This window comes from Geotrypetes seraphini, chromosome 10 (genome assembly GCF_902459505.1).
Source record: "Geotrypetes seraphini chromosome 10, aGeoSer1.1, whole genome shotgun sequence".
Classification (NCBI taxonomy): domain Eukaryota; kingdom Metazoa; phylum Chordata; class Amphibia; order Gymnophiona; family Dermophiidae; genus Geotrypetes; species Geotrypetes seraphini.
The window spans coordinates 146,461,479-146,475,899 of NC_047093.1; the positions used below are offsets into that span (position 1 = coordinate 146,461,479).

Genomic DNA, 14,421 nt, shown 5'->3' on the forward strand with positions numbered 1-14,421 from the left:
AATGGTTATAGGTGTGTTGACTCCTGGAATCTGGCAAGAGGACCAAGCGCTGCTTCTAAACTGCAGAAGAAAATCAGGGGGTTTGCCCTCCAGCTGGAAGGGAGGTGCAGGGACAGTATGAAGTGTACATTGAGGAAAGGGGTCCATTTTAGGTATGACCACTGACCTTTCATTCTCTTCTCTGCTCTTTCTCTTTGAGGAATTGATTTTCTGCGCATGACCACGTTTTTCTCTATCTTCAGGTCTCGCTTTCCCAGATTGAAGTGGATGTGAGCTGGACAGATTTTATCAGCCACCCTGCAGAGGGGGAGTGGCAGAAAATTGCTCCTCTCCGTGTTCTTAGCTTTGACATTGAATGTGCTGGCAGGAAAGGTGATGCATTCTTCAGGGGAAGGAATGGGGTGCGGTACTCTCTTTCTCCTCTTCCCTGTATCTTCCCTTTATTTGTGTTTTTCATTCTGCCTTCTCTGTGTTATTTACTTTCCTCCTCTCTCATATCGTTGTTTCTTCCAGGTGTCTTCCCAGAGCCGGATAAAGACCCTGTGATACAGATCGCCAACATGGTGTTGCGCCAGGGGGAGAGGGACCCATTCATCCGTAATGTCTTCACGCTAAACTCCTGTGCCAGCATTGTGGGTTCCCAGGTCCTCTGTTTCCAGCGGGAGGATGAGCTCCTGAAGGTCAGGTACTAGGGACCTGGATTGGCCACCGTGAGAACGGCCTACTGCGCTTGATGGACCATTGGTCTGACCCAGTAAGGCTTTTCTTAGGTTCTTACGTTCTTGAGGTCAGCCCATTGAGTGAAGGGTTATGAGAGAGAAAGGCACTTGTTAAAAGATCTTTCCTTAGAGCCCATATCAGACCAGTCCAGAACAAGTGGGTTACGTCCATCAACCAGCACATGGTAGATGAACATAACCCTTTTGTTTTCAACTGGTCTAGTAGGACTAAAGGAAAGAAAATTCTACTACTACTACTACTAATTAGTTCTATAGCTCTACCAGATGCACGCAGGGTTGCACAGAGTCACAAAGTCCCTGCTCGAAAGAGCTTACAATCTAAACAGTCAAGACAGGATGTCATGCATACAGTTAAGGGGAATGGTTAATCAGCTGGGTTGGAGGACAGAGGAGTAGGGTTAAGGATTGAAGGTTATATCAAAAAAGGTGGATTTTCAGTCTAATTTCAAACACGAGAAGGGAAGGGGATTGACGGACAAACTCGGGTATAATTTTCCCTTGTTTTTAGGGGTCAGTTTTGGCAGCTCTGATCTTTTTTTTTTTTTTTTTTCCCAGGCCTGGGCAGAATTTGTGCGTGTCACTGATCCTGATATTCTGACTGGCTACAACATTCAGAACTTTGACATACCCTACTTGATAAATCGAGCTCAGACATTAAAGGTAACAACGCATCGCCCAAAATGCAGAGGAAGGGGAGAATGCTCATATGCATACCTCTTGTCTGCGTTATATGTACCTGTCCAAGTCTGTGCCCTTCGGGGTCTCAACAGAGCTATTTCTGTCTTGCTTCCTTGCCAGGCTGCCACATTCCCATTCCTGGGTCGGATTCAGACGATGAGGTCAGTAGTTCGGGACTCTTCCTTCCAGTCCAAGCAGATGGGCCGTCGAGAGAACAAAGTCATTAACATGGAGGGACGTATTCAGTTCGACCTGCTGCAGGTAGCGTGCCTCGTCGGTAGAAGATGGAGGTGTAGTCCCTTATGACAGCTTCTTTGCAGGCAGTAATAAATGTATTAATCCCTCAGTACTAACCACAATTATGTATTAACTGTTTGCGTGTCTTCCACAGAAGCAATTTTATTTATATGGGCTCTGCTGCAAATTTTATTCACTGTTAGTAAATGACTATGAAATACCTATGAAAGTTCCTAAGTGGGCTGCAAACTTAAAACCCTATTTCTAGGAAAACTTATAGAACAAAATAGTCTACATTCAACTCAATAGGTCACATGGTAGATGACGGCAGATAAAGGCTCTGCATGGTCCATCTAGTCTGCCCAAAAAGGTGGCCAGAGCTGCACCCTCCTCTCTGTGGACCCCAGTCACCCATGCTTAAACGCTGGTTGTCAAGTCTCCACCTTGCCAACCGTTCAAGGGGCCGCTGAAAAGTTTTCAGTCCAACCAAGAGAATGATGTGGAGCCACACTTTTCATTTCATTTCATATCGTTGAAACAAAAAGTATCAAGAAAAGTGTGGAATAACTTGTAAATTTCATGGCTCCACATCATTTTCTTCTTGGTTGGGCTGAGAACATTTCAGTGACCCCCCCCCCCCTCATATAGGCAGCCAAACATGTTGGAGACCTGGTATTCAGCTTATCAACCAAGACGTCTTCTCCTCCCCCTGAGCTGCTCAACTTCCTCATTCACAGCCCATGATAATAAAGTGATCGACCAAACAACTGGTTAGAAGAGAGAAACTGGCTGGATTCAAATCAGACTTATGGTTATGAAAGGAAGACGGTCTTCATATTCCCCCCCTCCTAGATGATCCTCAAAGAAATCAAGACCATGGGGGCTGACTTTGGAAATACCACAAAGATGAATACAGTCTCCTGTTTTGCTTAATATCCACCTCAAGCTACTAGCCAGGCTGATTTGGTCAATGGATACTCGATTCTACATGTATATGAGTGACTTGCAGTTTTGATTAAATACTTTTTATTGAGCCAAGGTACACAAACAGATCCATCAAACCTCACAGCAAACAGAGCTCAAGCGATTTTCAACTTGCAAACTCCCCCCCCATCCTCCCCCCTTCCGGAGTCCCACTATAACTAACAAATCAAACAGTAGTTTAGGCAGAACTGTTAGGGAAAGCACTAATATTGGGGGTTACACAGTCAACAGTTCAAAATCCTACTCCTGGCCATAGGAGTCATCGTGTTCCAGAAGGGTTCCCAGGTAGCCATAAAACGAAGGCCATGCACGGTGGAGAGGTCCAGTATACTCCGACGTTCCCAAGCAAGCAGATTAATCATCTGGACCCTCTACAGGGAAAGCGTGGGCGCTGTTGGCTCCAACCAGTACATTTGAGAGCAGAAAGAACAGACCACCGCAAGAAAGCCCTTGTGCCAGGCTGTTGAGGGTGATGAGGTGAAACTCCAAAAAGAAGTTCAGGTGTAAGACGGACAGTCATCTTCCAAATGCGTCCGGTAAATGCAAATAGGCTAATCCAAAAAACCTGAACATCCGGGCAAGACCAAAACATATGTCCAAGTGTAGCTTCCACATGTCTACAGGTATCGCAACCTGCAGAAGGGCGGAGCTTAGCCTGATATGCCCACTTAGGCGAACAAAGAGTCGAAATAACAATTTGTATTGCGTTTAAAAAAAAAGAGATATATTTTCTTAAGGAAGGCAATTTAGATACAGCAGTTACAATGGTATCATCAGTAGAGCTACACCAAGATCCTGAGCCCAGGCAGTCTGATATCTGGCATAATCAGGCAATGGGGTCTCATCTTTCAGATAATGATGATGAAATCTGAGGGGAACCGCCATTTGGGAGCCAAGGGTGTAGACCCCCGACAGGAGTTCCCATCTGTCAGCACCCAAATTGGTTCGCTGAAGGGAAGCCACATAATGGTGAATCTGCAAATAAGCAAACTGATGTGACTTGCAGTTATTTGTATCCATTGAATCGGACTTACTTCAGCCCTGAATATTTATTTAAAAATTTTCTATACTGTTTAAAAAACAAACTAAATGATTTACATCAAATAAAAACAAACACAATATTTATAACAAACTAAAATCATAAGATCCTCATAGATGACGAGTCTCTTCTGTTCGAATAACAACTGATAGGTCACAGAAATGTGGTGACGAACAGCTGGGTTTTTTGCTGTTTCTTAAATTGTAGTCGATCAACACACAATCACAGTTGACCCACCACAGCATTCCCCATCTTAACACCTGCAATACAGAATGTCTTTGCTCTGGTATCTGCATAGTTGCCCTGCATTCTTGGCTTTAATAACCTTTTTATTTTTGGATCGTAAAATTGCCACGACTTGCTGAAAATATGGTGTTTGATGTATCATAGAGATAACCTTATGTTGTACCCAAACTAGAACTGGTAACCAGTGTAATTTCTTCAAAATTGGCATTGTGTGTCATCCTATTGACAACCAATACTAGTCTAGCTGCAGCATTTTGTATCAATTGTAATGCTCTCCCTCTTGTCTTAGTAATTCCAAGGTAGAGGTTGTTACAATAGTCCATCCTCGACAAGATCATCCCTTGTACCACAGTTCTAAGATCAGAAGGCAAAATCAGAGGTTTTAAATGATGAAGTATGTGAAGTTGACTAAAACATGCCTTTACGGTCTGAACTAATTTGTAACTTCATGGTTAAACCTGAATCCAAGACAACATCTAAAACGGCCATTTCCTTCCTTGCAAGTAGTGTCATCCCTACACACACACACAATGAATCTGGCCACATCTCTTCCCCACTTCTCCCTACAAACATCTCCTCTGTTTTTTCTAAATTTAAACATAAATCATGATTGCTCATCCATTCTTCTATCTTTGACATATTCCGGTTTATAGATTTTTGCAGATCCATCCCCATTTATGTACTGGAAAGAAAAATAGAACATCATCAGCATATTGATGATATGAGACATCCAGTTTGAACACGTCCCCTAATGACGTGACATAGATATTAAACAAAAGCGCTAAAGGGTATATCCTTGGGGCACACCCTTCCCAACTGGAGCCTCCTTTGTTGCCTTCCAACCATCATACACTCTAAAGTACGATCAAACAGGTACAACTCGAACCATTGTAAAACAGTACCTCTCATACCTAGATTTTCCAATTTTCTCAATAACGGATCAACGGAATCTTTATCATGACTGCGGTAGCCATACAAATGGTTACTTGTAATTGGAAGAACTGGGATCGCCTTAACTTTAATTTTTGGTGGGCTAATCTATGTTTAATTTACAGGTTTGAAAAAATGAACGCAGATATACCGGGTCATACTAAGAGATTTAAGTTACCGTAATCTGGGGCCCTTTGATATCTTTTATGGATGCGTTGTAATTGTTTTTCCTTTGATCCTGTTGCTATATTGCACACACATCCAGGAGGCAGGAGGGTGGGAGAGGGATATTTCTGTCATGGTTTTATTTTCTTGAGAGGTATTGGTTAGGTGGGGGGGGGGTTGTTGTGGGGATTTTGATTGATTATAAATGCATATATGATTAATGTTGTTTGTGTAGATACTGTACTGCATTTTTGTTAACTTTGGAAAATCAATAAAGATTTAAACAAGATCGATGGAATCAAATTGCATCAGATATGTGACTCAAAACCATGCAGAAAGCTACTTTTTCATCCATGCCTTGCCTCAAAGTATCCACAAAGGACATTAACAGTTTTACACTATGGGCATGTCAAAATCCAAACTGGTGATGATTTAAACATTCCCTTTGGTCAACAAATTTGACTAACTGGGATAACACGGTTTTCTCCAAAACTTTTCCTAAATGAGGACACCTTCCAGCTCTCATCCGCGTTGAGAAGAAGGGAGAAATGTAGTGAATACAGAAGTCCTTACTTGTGCTCAGGAAGTTTCTCAAAGGCTTTCCTTGAGCCAGATGGGAGTGGTGATGTGGCAGTCAGCAATTTCATGCTGTTTGTGGAGAGAAACAAATCTTTTTCTCTCCATCTGTCTCTGTTTCTTTTACCCTTTTCTCTTCCCCCTCCTCTAAGGCTATTGCCTCCATCCTCGTCTTGCGGTCACCCACCCGTCATTTCTTTTCTTGTGTTGCTCAGGTACTGTTGCGGGACTATAAGTTGCGTTCGTATACTCTGAATGCGGTGAGTTATCACTTCCTGCAGGAGCAGAAGGAGGATGTACAGCATTCCATCATCACTGACTTGCAGGTACGTTCTGGTGTGCTGGGAACAGATGTGTAAACACAGCAGAGGATAAGTAAGAAACGATGGTAATGTTAAGGAGTAAATTCTCAAGCAGGATAAGCTCAGGTGGTGAAGGGGTAACCCTTGGGAGTTGGTAAGATAAGATACCAGAGAAGATGAGAGTCCTATGGAGATAAGAAGGGGGCACAGGGTAGGATTGGTGTTGGGAGTATGTGACAAGAGTGGAAGAGATGGAAGGCTGAAGATGGATGGGGTGGATTGTCAGTAAGGTGGGATAGTGCAGAAGTAAGAGACGGATGCTCCAGCGGAAATTTGACTTGCCTGATGGAGACTATTTAGCCTATTTTAGGTCTGACACTTTATTCAAGCTCAGGGTTAGGGCTCTCAGCCTCCAATGGAGAAGGAACATCTAGAGAATCTGTGGTTACTCCTCCAGAGGGTTCCTAGACCGCTTTCAGTGGTGTATCAGTATTAGAGGGGTCACTCTCCAGCTCAGTTTTCCTTTCAGAAGCATTGGGAGAGGGATCTGGGGGTGATACTTATGGTTAAAGCCTGGGGAGTTATATGTGAGGAGGTCCATAAGGCTTCCGCCTGTGCCTTGGTCCAGGAGAATGCTTTTTTTAAAAAATAAAAAAAAATAAAAAATTCTTTATTCATTTTACATCTTACAACAAGTGTATCAAAAAAATAACATTTGAACTTATACAATATCACTTGATTATCTATCAGTTTAAACTTAAATTATAATATTTAAACCCTCCCTCCCAACCCTACTAATTCATATGTATTTACATATATCATATAATATATTATATAATTTTTCCTATTACTCTAAACATTTAATATCAAATCAGAAATCCCTCCCCCCACACTTTGCAACTATACCTATTAGGGAGAATGCTTATAAAGTTCTGACCCAGTAGTATTATACACCAGAGCGGCTTCATAGAATGTTTCCTGGGGTGTCTGATCAATGTTGGAGATGTAGAACGACTGTGGGGTCTTTTCTACATATTTGGTGGGATTGTTTACTCATACGCCCTTTTTGGAATGCAGTGGTACAAACCCTGACAGATCTTATTGGGATCCCTGTGGGGGCGACACTCAGAATTGCTTGCTAGGCTCGGCCAATATTCAGGAACATACATGGCAAAATAAGCTGCTTCGTTTGGGGATGGCAGCAGCAAAATGTTTAATAGCTAATCGTTGGAAAAATAAGGTGGCCCCATCTCATGCGGATTGGCTTTACCCGCCTGTTTTCCCTGGGGAGGATGGAGATGGCAGTGGCTAAACGTCGTCTCACGTATGTACCCCCATATTTCTACTTGGCTCAAAGTAGGAGCCCTTCTGGATTCTCTTTAAAGGGTCTAGTGGGTTGGTGGGAAGGGTGGGTCCGGTGGTCATATGTTTTTGGACATTACTTCTGTGGGGTGGAGGGTTGGGAGGGGTGGCTTGTGGGTGAAAATTGCACTGATGATATGTTTTTTCTAATATTGTACTAGTTGATTGATGTGCATCGGTTGTATTTGTTATCTTGCTGTGAATGTATATTTCTGATTATAAAACTTTCAATAAAAATTTAAATATTAAAAAAAAAGAAGTAAGAGACGGAATGAGGGAGGTAGATTTGGTGAGGACTTGGGAGAGTAGAACAGGTGTGGATGTTTGAGATAGGATAGGGAGAGAGGGAGCATCTACAGGGGTTTGATAGAGGATGGGGAAGCGGAATAGTTGCAGGAACGTGAGATGGAATAGGGAGGGTAGATAGGAATGAGTTGTGTGTAGCTGGAATGTTTTGGAAAGATGAAATTGACTGACTTCCTTTATTGGGTTATAGAACGGTAATGAACAGACACGGCGTCGATTGGCTGTGTACTGCTTAAAAGATGCCTACCTCCCCCTACGCCTGCTGGAGAAACTCATGTGTGTCATTAACTATATGGAGATGGCTCGTGTGACTGGCGTTCCCCTCAGCTATTTGCTTGCGCGGGGCCAGCAGATCAAGGTGGTGTCGCAGCTTCTGAGACAGGTAAGTGAGCATTGGATGGATACCCGTTAAAAACCTTTACTGGGGAAGGAAGCCCTTCCTTAGAATTAGAGCCCCTCATAACATTTCTACAGAAAGAAAGAAAAAGGCTTGAGGAGACAGACTTAAAGATCTCCATATGTATACTGTAAAGGAAAGGGGAGATATGATGGACACAGGGGAGATTAAAGGAAGGGAGAAGGGCTACTGCTGGACAGGGGGAGCAGGGAAGAGGTGCTGCTGGACAGGGGGAGCAGGGAAAGGGTGCTGCTGTACACGGGGGAGGTAAAAGGAAGGGAGAAGGGCTACTGCTGGACAGGGGGAGCAGGCAAGGGGTAGTGGTGGACAGCCGACCAAGGAGAGAGAAAGAAAGACAGACACACACATCTATTCTAGCACCCGTTAATGTAACGGGCTTAAAGACTGGTAAAATTATAATGATAGAGTCATTCACCGAACACATCAATCAAAATGATCACTAAAAAAATTTGTTCATGATGTGGAGATTAACCCTTCAAAACATTAAAACTCCTGAGGCAGGCCTTCGGGCCAAAACGTGTTTAGTCTTTATAGAATAAAGATATTGAGTACCATCTGGTTGCTTTTTCTGTTTTCTTTGTCTATATTAGAGTCCCCCATAACATCTCCACAGATAAAGGGATGCTTTATGGGGAGTTGCCTTGTTACATGTCTGCAGAGGGAGGAGCCTGAGAGCGGGTGTCACCCTCTAACATGTCTACAGAGAGAAAGAGAGGTCTAAGGAAGGGGTCACTCAGTTATATTCCTAGAGAGAGAAGGAGAGTCTAGCCTTTGAGGTTATTCCACATTTGAAAAGATAATGTTATTGTCGCCTTGGATCCCTGAGGAAGGCGTGTTTTGCCGAAATACAGCCCATGTTGGGTCTCTCTACCACAAATGTGGATCTTGTATTTTAAAAGGATTTGTTGACTAAAAGCAGCGTCAAGAACATTGGATTTCCACAGTCTTGTTTGTTTGGACTGTCCTTTTCTCTTCTATAGAAATTTGGGTCGTCATCTTTTCTTGTGTTTTTGTAGGCCATGAAGCAGGATCTGGTCATGCCAGTAGTGAAGTCAGATGGAGGAGAGGATTACACCGGTGCCACTGTCATTGAACCCCTGAAAGGGTAAGGGCTGTTGCTGTGTGTCTTTAGGGTTTAGGTGAGGGAGGTTTTCATGTCACAGCAGCAGTGGGGGAGACAGGGGAGGGGAGGGTTGGGGGGAACAGGGAGAGGTCTCAGATCAGAAAACTGGCACGTGGCAAGAGCCAACCAATTTTGGGTGCAAAGTGCAAAAAGGTTGGATGCGGGTGGATGTGAAATGTCTTGGAAATTTGGTTTGCTCCTACTACTTATCATTTCTATAGCATTGCCAGACCTACGCAGCGCTGTGCATTAAACACGTGAGAGACGATCCTTGCTCGATAGAGCTTGCAGTCTAATCAAAACAGATAAACGGGACAAATAGGGGTTAGGGAATTTATCACAGAGAGAAAGATAAAACAGGCTTTGCTACAGACAGTGCTTATAAACACTGAATCATAGAAAATGACAGCCTATTCAGGCTGCCCGTCCTACTAATAAGCTTTACTGCACAATGAAATTTCAGAAAGCAATCTCCCCACATCGCTAATAGCTGGGAGTGATAACTTGCCACTTGGAGAGCGTGAGATAAGTGGAGGAAACGTACTCAGCCTACTATCATGAAACAGAAGCCGACTGTTATTGAAACATAGCCTAAGATTTAAGGTATGATGTGATGATAAATAGGCATTTTTTATCTTGATTTGATTTGTTTTTGCCATTTTCAGGGCAAGTGGTGCACAACGGATTCTAGAAAGGAAAAGGAGCTACAATTAAAATTATAGGAAAGGAGAGAGAGAGAGAGAAACAAAACCATCAATTACATTTCAGATACCATGACTGATATGCTTCTTGTGGACCGGCTTAGGATTATCTCGAAAATATTTGCTGAACGAAATATTTGCGTTGAACGAAATAAAGCATCTTCAAATTATTCAAAATGCTTCCATTAAGCTTATAACTAAATCCAGAAAGTTTGACCACGTAACACCGCTTCTTAAAAATGCACACTGGCTTCCAGTTGTCCATCGAATTACATATAAGCTTTGTATACTGACTTTCAAATCTCTTTGTAATAAAACTCCAGCATTTATATACAAATTATTAATTCCATACTCTCCAAATAGAGTTTTGAAATCCAATGAACAGAATTTATTGATTATTCCTTCGCTAAAGGTTATTAATACAAGACGGCAATTTATTTTTTCGGTTACCGCACCACAGACTTGGAATGCCCTTCCAATGCTTTTAAGGGAAGAACAGGAACTTGGAAAATTTTAAAGTAATTTAAAAACATTTCTTTTTAAGGATGCCTTTGAAAACTAATTTTAATACCCCATAACCCTAATAAATTTTATCTTATAATTTTTTATTGTTATTTTGTTTACCTTCTGTATCTTTCCCTTATTGTTTCTACTTTACTTTATTGATTTGTATTTCACTCCTCCTTTACCCAATGTTATGAGTATGTTAAGTTAAATTTCAATCCCTTGTCATTGTTTAAATTTTGTTTTTTTTATTGTATTGTCTCCCTTCATATGTAATTTTTAAACTGTTCATCGCTTAGAAGTATGATTAAGCGATTAATCAAAAAAACTATTAAACTTGAAATAAGTAGACCTTCAACAATGCTCTAAATTTCATCTATGAGAGCTCAGCATGCGTCTAGCGGCAAGGCATTCCAGAGTACAGGGTGCAAAGAATGCAGAGGCAAAGAATTCAGAATGTTTTGCAGATGCTAATTTTGACATATGTATTGGTGGAATAGCTATTTGGTGAGCCGAGGATGAACAGAGTGAACGAGATGGTCTGTAAGGAACGATAAGAGTTGCTAGGTACTGAAGAGCCTTGAAAGCAAGGGTGAGGATTTTCTTAATGAGTGCGCCTCCTTTGGTCACTTGTTTGGTGTCTTCCATTTTGTGCTGACCTCCTCTTTTGCAGGTGTCTGAGGCTTTGCTCCTCATAGTTCATGTCCACAAGCTACATACAGCCTTGCTAGTGTCCTTTTTCTGCTTTCCCCTGTGTCTCATCACTTCACCCATTGGTTTGTGCCTCCTGGGTGTTTAACACATTCATTCCTGCTCTAGTCATTAGCCATCTTCATTGCTTTAGATCAGTGTCTCTGAAACTGTGAAATAAGATTCCGGGTGTGCCATGAGAGATTCCAGAATTTTACTTTGTTTTTAAAAATTCCCTTCATAAGGATACATTAGAATAGAGGATATCTACATTGTGTTTTCAAGAGTCTTGTCAATGTTATGAGCATCTGTGTGCGCAAGGATACAACCACCTAGACCAGTGTCTCTCAAACTGTGTGCCAAGACACAGTGGTATGCCCCGAAGAGATTTCACTATTTTTACTTTAATTTTAATAATTCCCTTCATAAGTATACATTAGAATAGATGACATGTGTGTCACGTATGCAAGAGTCTGTCATTGTTATGAGTGTCTATGTGCATAAGGATACAACCTAGACAAGCATCATTCTTTGATGTGATTGGTCCTTGAAAACTAATGGCAAATAACTTTAGATTTAATTTTATTTTTTATGTAACAAGGCTTTGTTACCGTTTGAATCTTCTTATCTTTGCGAACTTGGATTTTCAGCTCTGACAGAAATTAAATAGAACAAAAGAGAATGACTGAAGATAATGGATGATGAAATGTGTGTTTACTCGTTGACTATTGAGCTGCATTTTGAGTTAATTTGCACTCAGAAACAAGCACATCCATCGCATTGATTAGCAGTTCTATTCTATCTTCTTTAATTCCACCGTTGTTACAATTACCCATACATAGCTTAAAGAACTTTAAATAAATAACTCTCAAATTTATTTTTTAGTTGGTTTTACAATTTTATAATTTCAATTATAATGTGCTGCGAAAAACATTTGTTCCGTTTAGTGTGCCGGAGCAATAAAAAGTTTGAGAGACACTGACCTAGGCAATCATCATTCTTTGACTTGATTGGTGCTTGAAAACTAACGGCAAGTAATTTTATTTTTATTTTTTAAGCAGTAGTTATCCTAACTTGAGCAACAAAGCAATCAAGGCTTTGTGATTGTTTGGACCTTCTTATCTTTATGGACTTGGATTTTCAGCTCTAACAGAAATTGGGGAAAAAAAGAGAACGACTGCAGATGGTGGATAATAAAATGTGCGTTTGCTTATCGACTATTGAGCTGCATTTTGAGTTAATTTGCTCTCAAAAAACAAGCACATCAATTACATTGATTAGCAAATCTATTCCATATAGTTTCACTGTTGTTACAATTACCCATATATAGCTTAAAGAACTTTAAATAAATAACTCTCAAATTTAATTTTTTGTTGGTTTTGCAATTTTATAATGGCAATTATAATGTGCCGTGAAAAACATTTGCTCCGTTTGACAGACACTGCTCTAGATGATGCCTTCAGCATTTCCACTTACTCTTAGACAATTACCATTGGAACTCCCATTCGTTGATGCTGCAGTTTGATGCTGCAGTTTGCTCCTTCTGGGGTGTTTTTTTTTTTTTCTCTTTGTCCTGCCCTAATTTGGACACTGCTTTGCTGTATCTCGTTCGTTATTGATTAGTCTGGTGAAGATGTAATGGAAGGGAAAATTATGTTTCTTACTTCATGATTTTCTTTCCTTTAGTCATGCCAGACCAATCCAGAAGCCCTTCCGCTCTGGTTTTCCTTAAGTTTTTTTCTTTTAACAGGTAATAGCTTCTGCTTATCATTTCTTTCACATGGATGCCTCACATCTCCTGACTTGGTGAAATACCTGTGTGTCAGTTGAGTATGGACTAGAGAACTGCACGGGAACGGGGACGACGGGAATCCTGCGGGTTCCCCCTTCGGGTCACGGGGATTAGAGAATGACACGGTGGCGGTTTACCCGCGGCCACCGCATTTTAGCCGCGGGTCACCCGCCGAAAACGGGGAAGAAAACTAGCAGTTGCTGCGGCGACGGGGACAAGGCCATTCACCGCCCGCGGGGCGGTGAATGGTCTTGTCCCCCGCAGTGAGGCATGAAGGATCGCGCGGTCCCCGCAGCTCACACCCGCCCGCCCAATCGATTCCAGTGTCCAGCCAGCTCTCTCCCCTCTCCTCACCCCAGTCCGCAGATCCTCCTCCTCGGCGACCCGCACGCTACCAGAGAGCCGCGCACACCCGCCGCTGCTCAGCCTCGATCTTCTGCTCTGACGCAACCGGAAACATGAAGTTGCAGCAGAGCAGAAGATCGAACACTGAGCAGCCGCGCGTGTGCGGCTCCCTGGGAAAGCGCGCAGGTTGCCGAAAAAGAAAACCCACAAACCAAGGTGAGGAGAAGGGAGAGAGCCGGCCAAACACCAGGATCGACCGGGCAGGCAGGTAGTGGCCGCGGGGACCGTGCGATCGCTAGTGTTCCCGCCTCAAATTGGAAGGAGGGAGTGAAAGGAAAAAGGATTCTGGGCCAAGGGGATGAAGTCGGAAAGAAAAACCCACAGCAAGAAAGAAAGGGAAGGACTGGCAGGTGAGCCAGATGCTAGAAGCAGGGGGGGGGGAAGAAAGAGGGAAAAAAGCTAGATGGGTTGAAAAGAAGAGACACACTGGTATGGAAGAGGAAGATAGGGGAAATCTGGACACAGGAAGGTAACAGAAAGAGGGGAAATTATGTGCATGGGGCATAGGGACAGAGACATAAAGGGGATATGCCATGGGGATGGTATATGGACACAGGGGGGGCAATGACAGATACATAGGGGAGATATTAGAAATGGAGAAAATAGGAGCACAGAAGCGAGATGGTTTGTGGGGATGGGACAGGGACCGAGCTTGCAGGCTCAAGTGGCTTGCACAAATTACATTGTAACGTGCCATGAAAATAAGAGGAAGGAAGGTAGATAGGCCACGCGAGAGGAGCTGAAGGGTAGTAGAAAGGAACAGATAGTAAAGGAGGGAGGGAAGGGTGGTGGTGGAAAGGAATAGAACAGACATTGAAGGAGGGTGGAGAGGAACAGACCCCCAAGGGAAATGTGGAAGACAGAGTGGGAAGAAGACAGATGCCAGACTATGCGGGAGCGGAGGGAAGAAGATGGGTGCTAGACCAATTGGGGGGGGGGTTAAGGGAGAGGCACAGTAACAGCAAATGGAAGACGCAGAGAGAAGACACACAGTGGATGGAAGGAATTCAATGAGAAGATGTGGAAAGCAGAAACCAGACAACAAAGGTAGAAAAAAAAATTATATTTATTTATTTATTTTTTGCTTTAGGATAAAATAGTATATTAGTTGTGTTGATAAAAATTTATAAACAAAGCCCTGCCAGCTGAACATCTCTTTCTCTAGTTCAGCAGCAGGAACTTTGATTTATAAGAAAGGAATAAGCTAAATATTACAGTACTAA

General features: G+C 42.4%; 1 protein-coding gene across 4 annotated transcripts in view; it reads left to right on the forward strand.

Moving 5' to 3' along the window:
* Positions 1–14,421, forward strand: part of POLD1 (DNA polymerase delta 1, catalytic subunit) — a 115,220-nt gene that overhangs the window by 28,205 nt on the left and 72,594 nt on the right. For all 4 annotated transcript variants that reach the window (XM_033961915.1, XM_033961913.1, XM_033961916.1 and 1 more), the window contains 7 exons: positions 243–372; positions 514–680; positions 1,296–1,400; positions 1,539–1,679; positions 5,811–5,921; positions 7,756–7,947; positions 9,000–9,088. In XM_033961915.1, the coding sequence (XP_033817806.1) occupies positions 243–372; positions 514–680; positions 1,296–1,400; positions 1,539–1,679; positions 5,811–5,921; positions 7,756–7,947; positions 9,000–9,088 (935 nt within the window). The remainder of the gene's footprint in view (positions 1–242; positions 373–513; positions 681–1,295; positions 1,401–1,538; positions 1,680–5,810; positions 5,922–7,755; positions 7,948–8,999; positions 9,089–14,421) is intronic.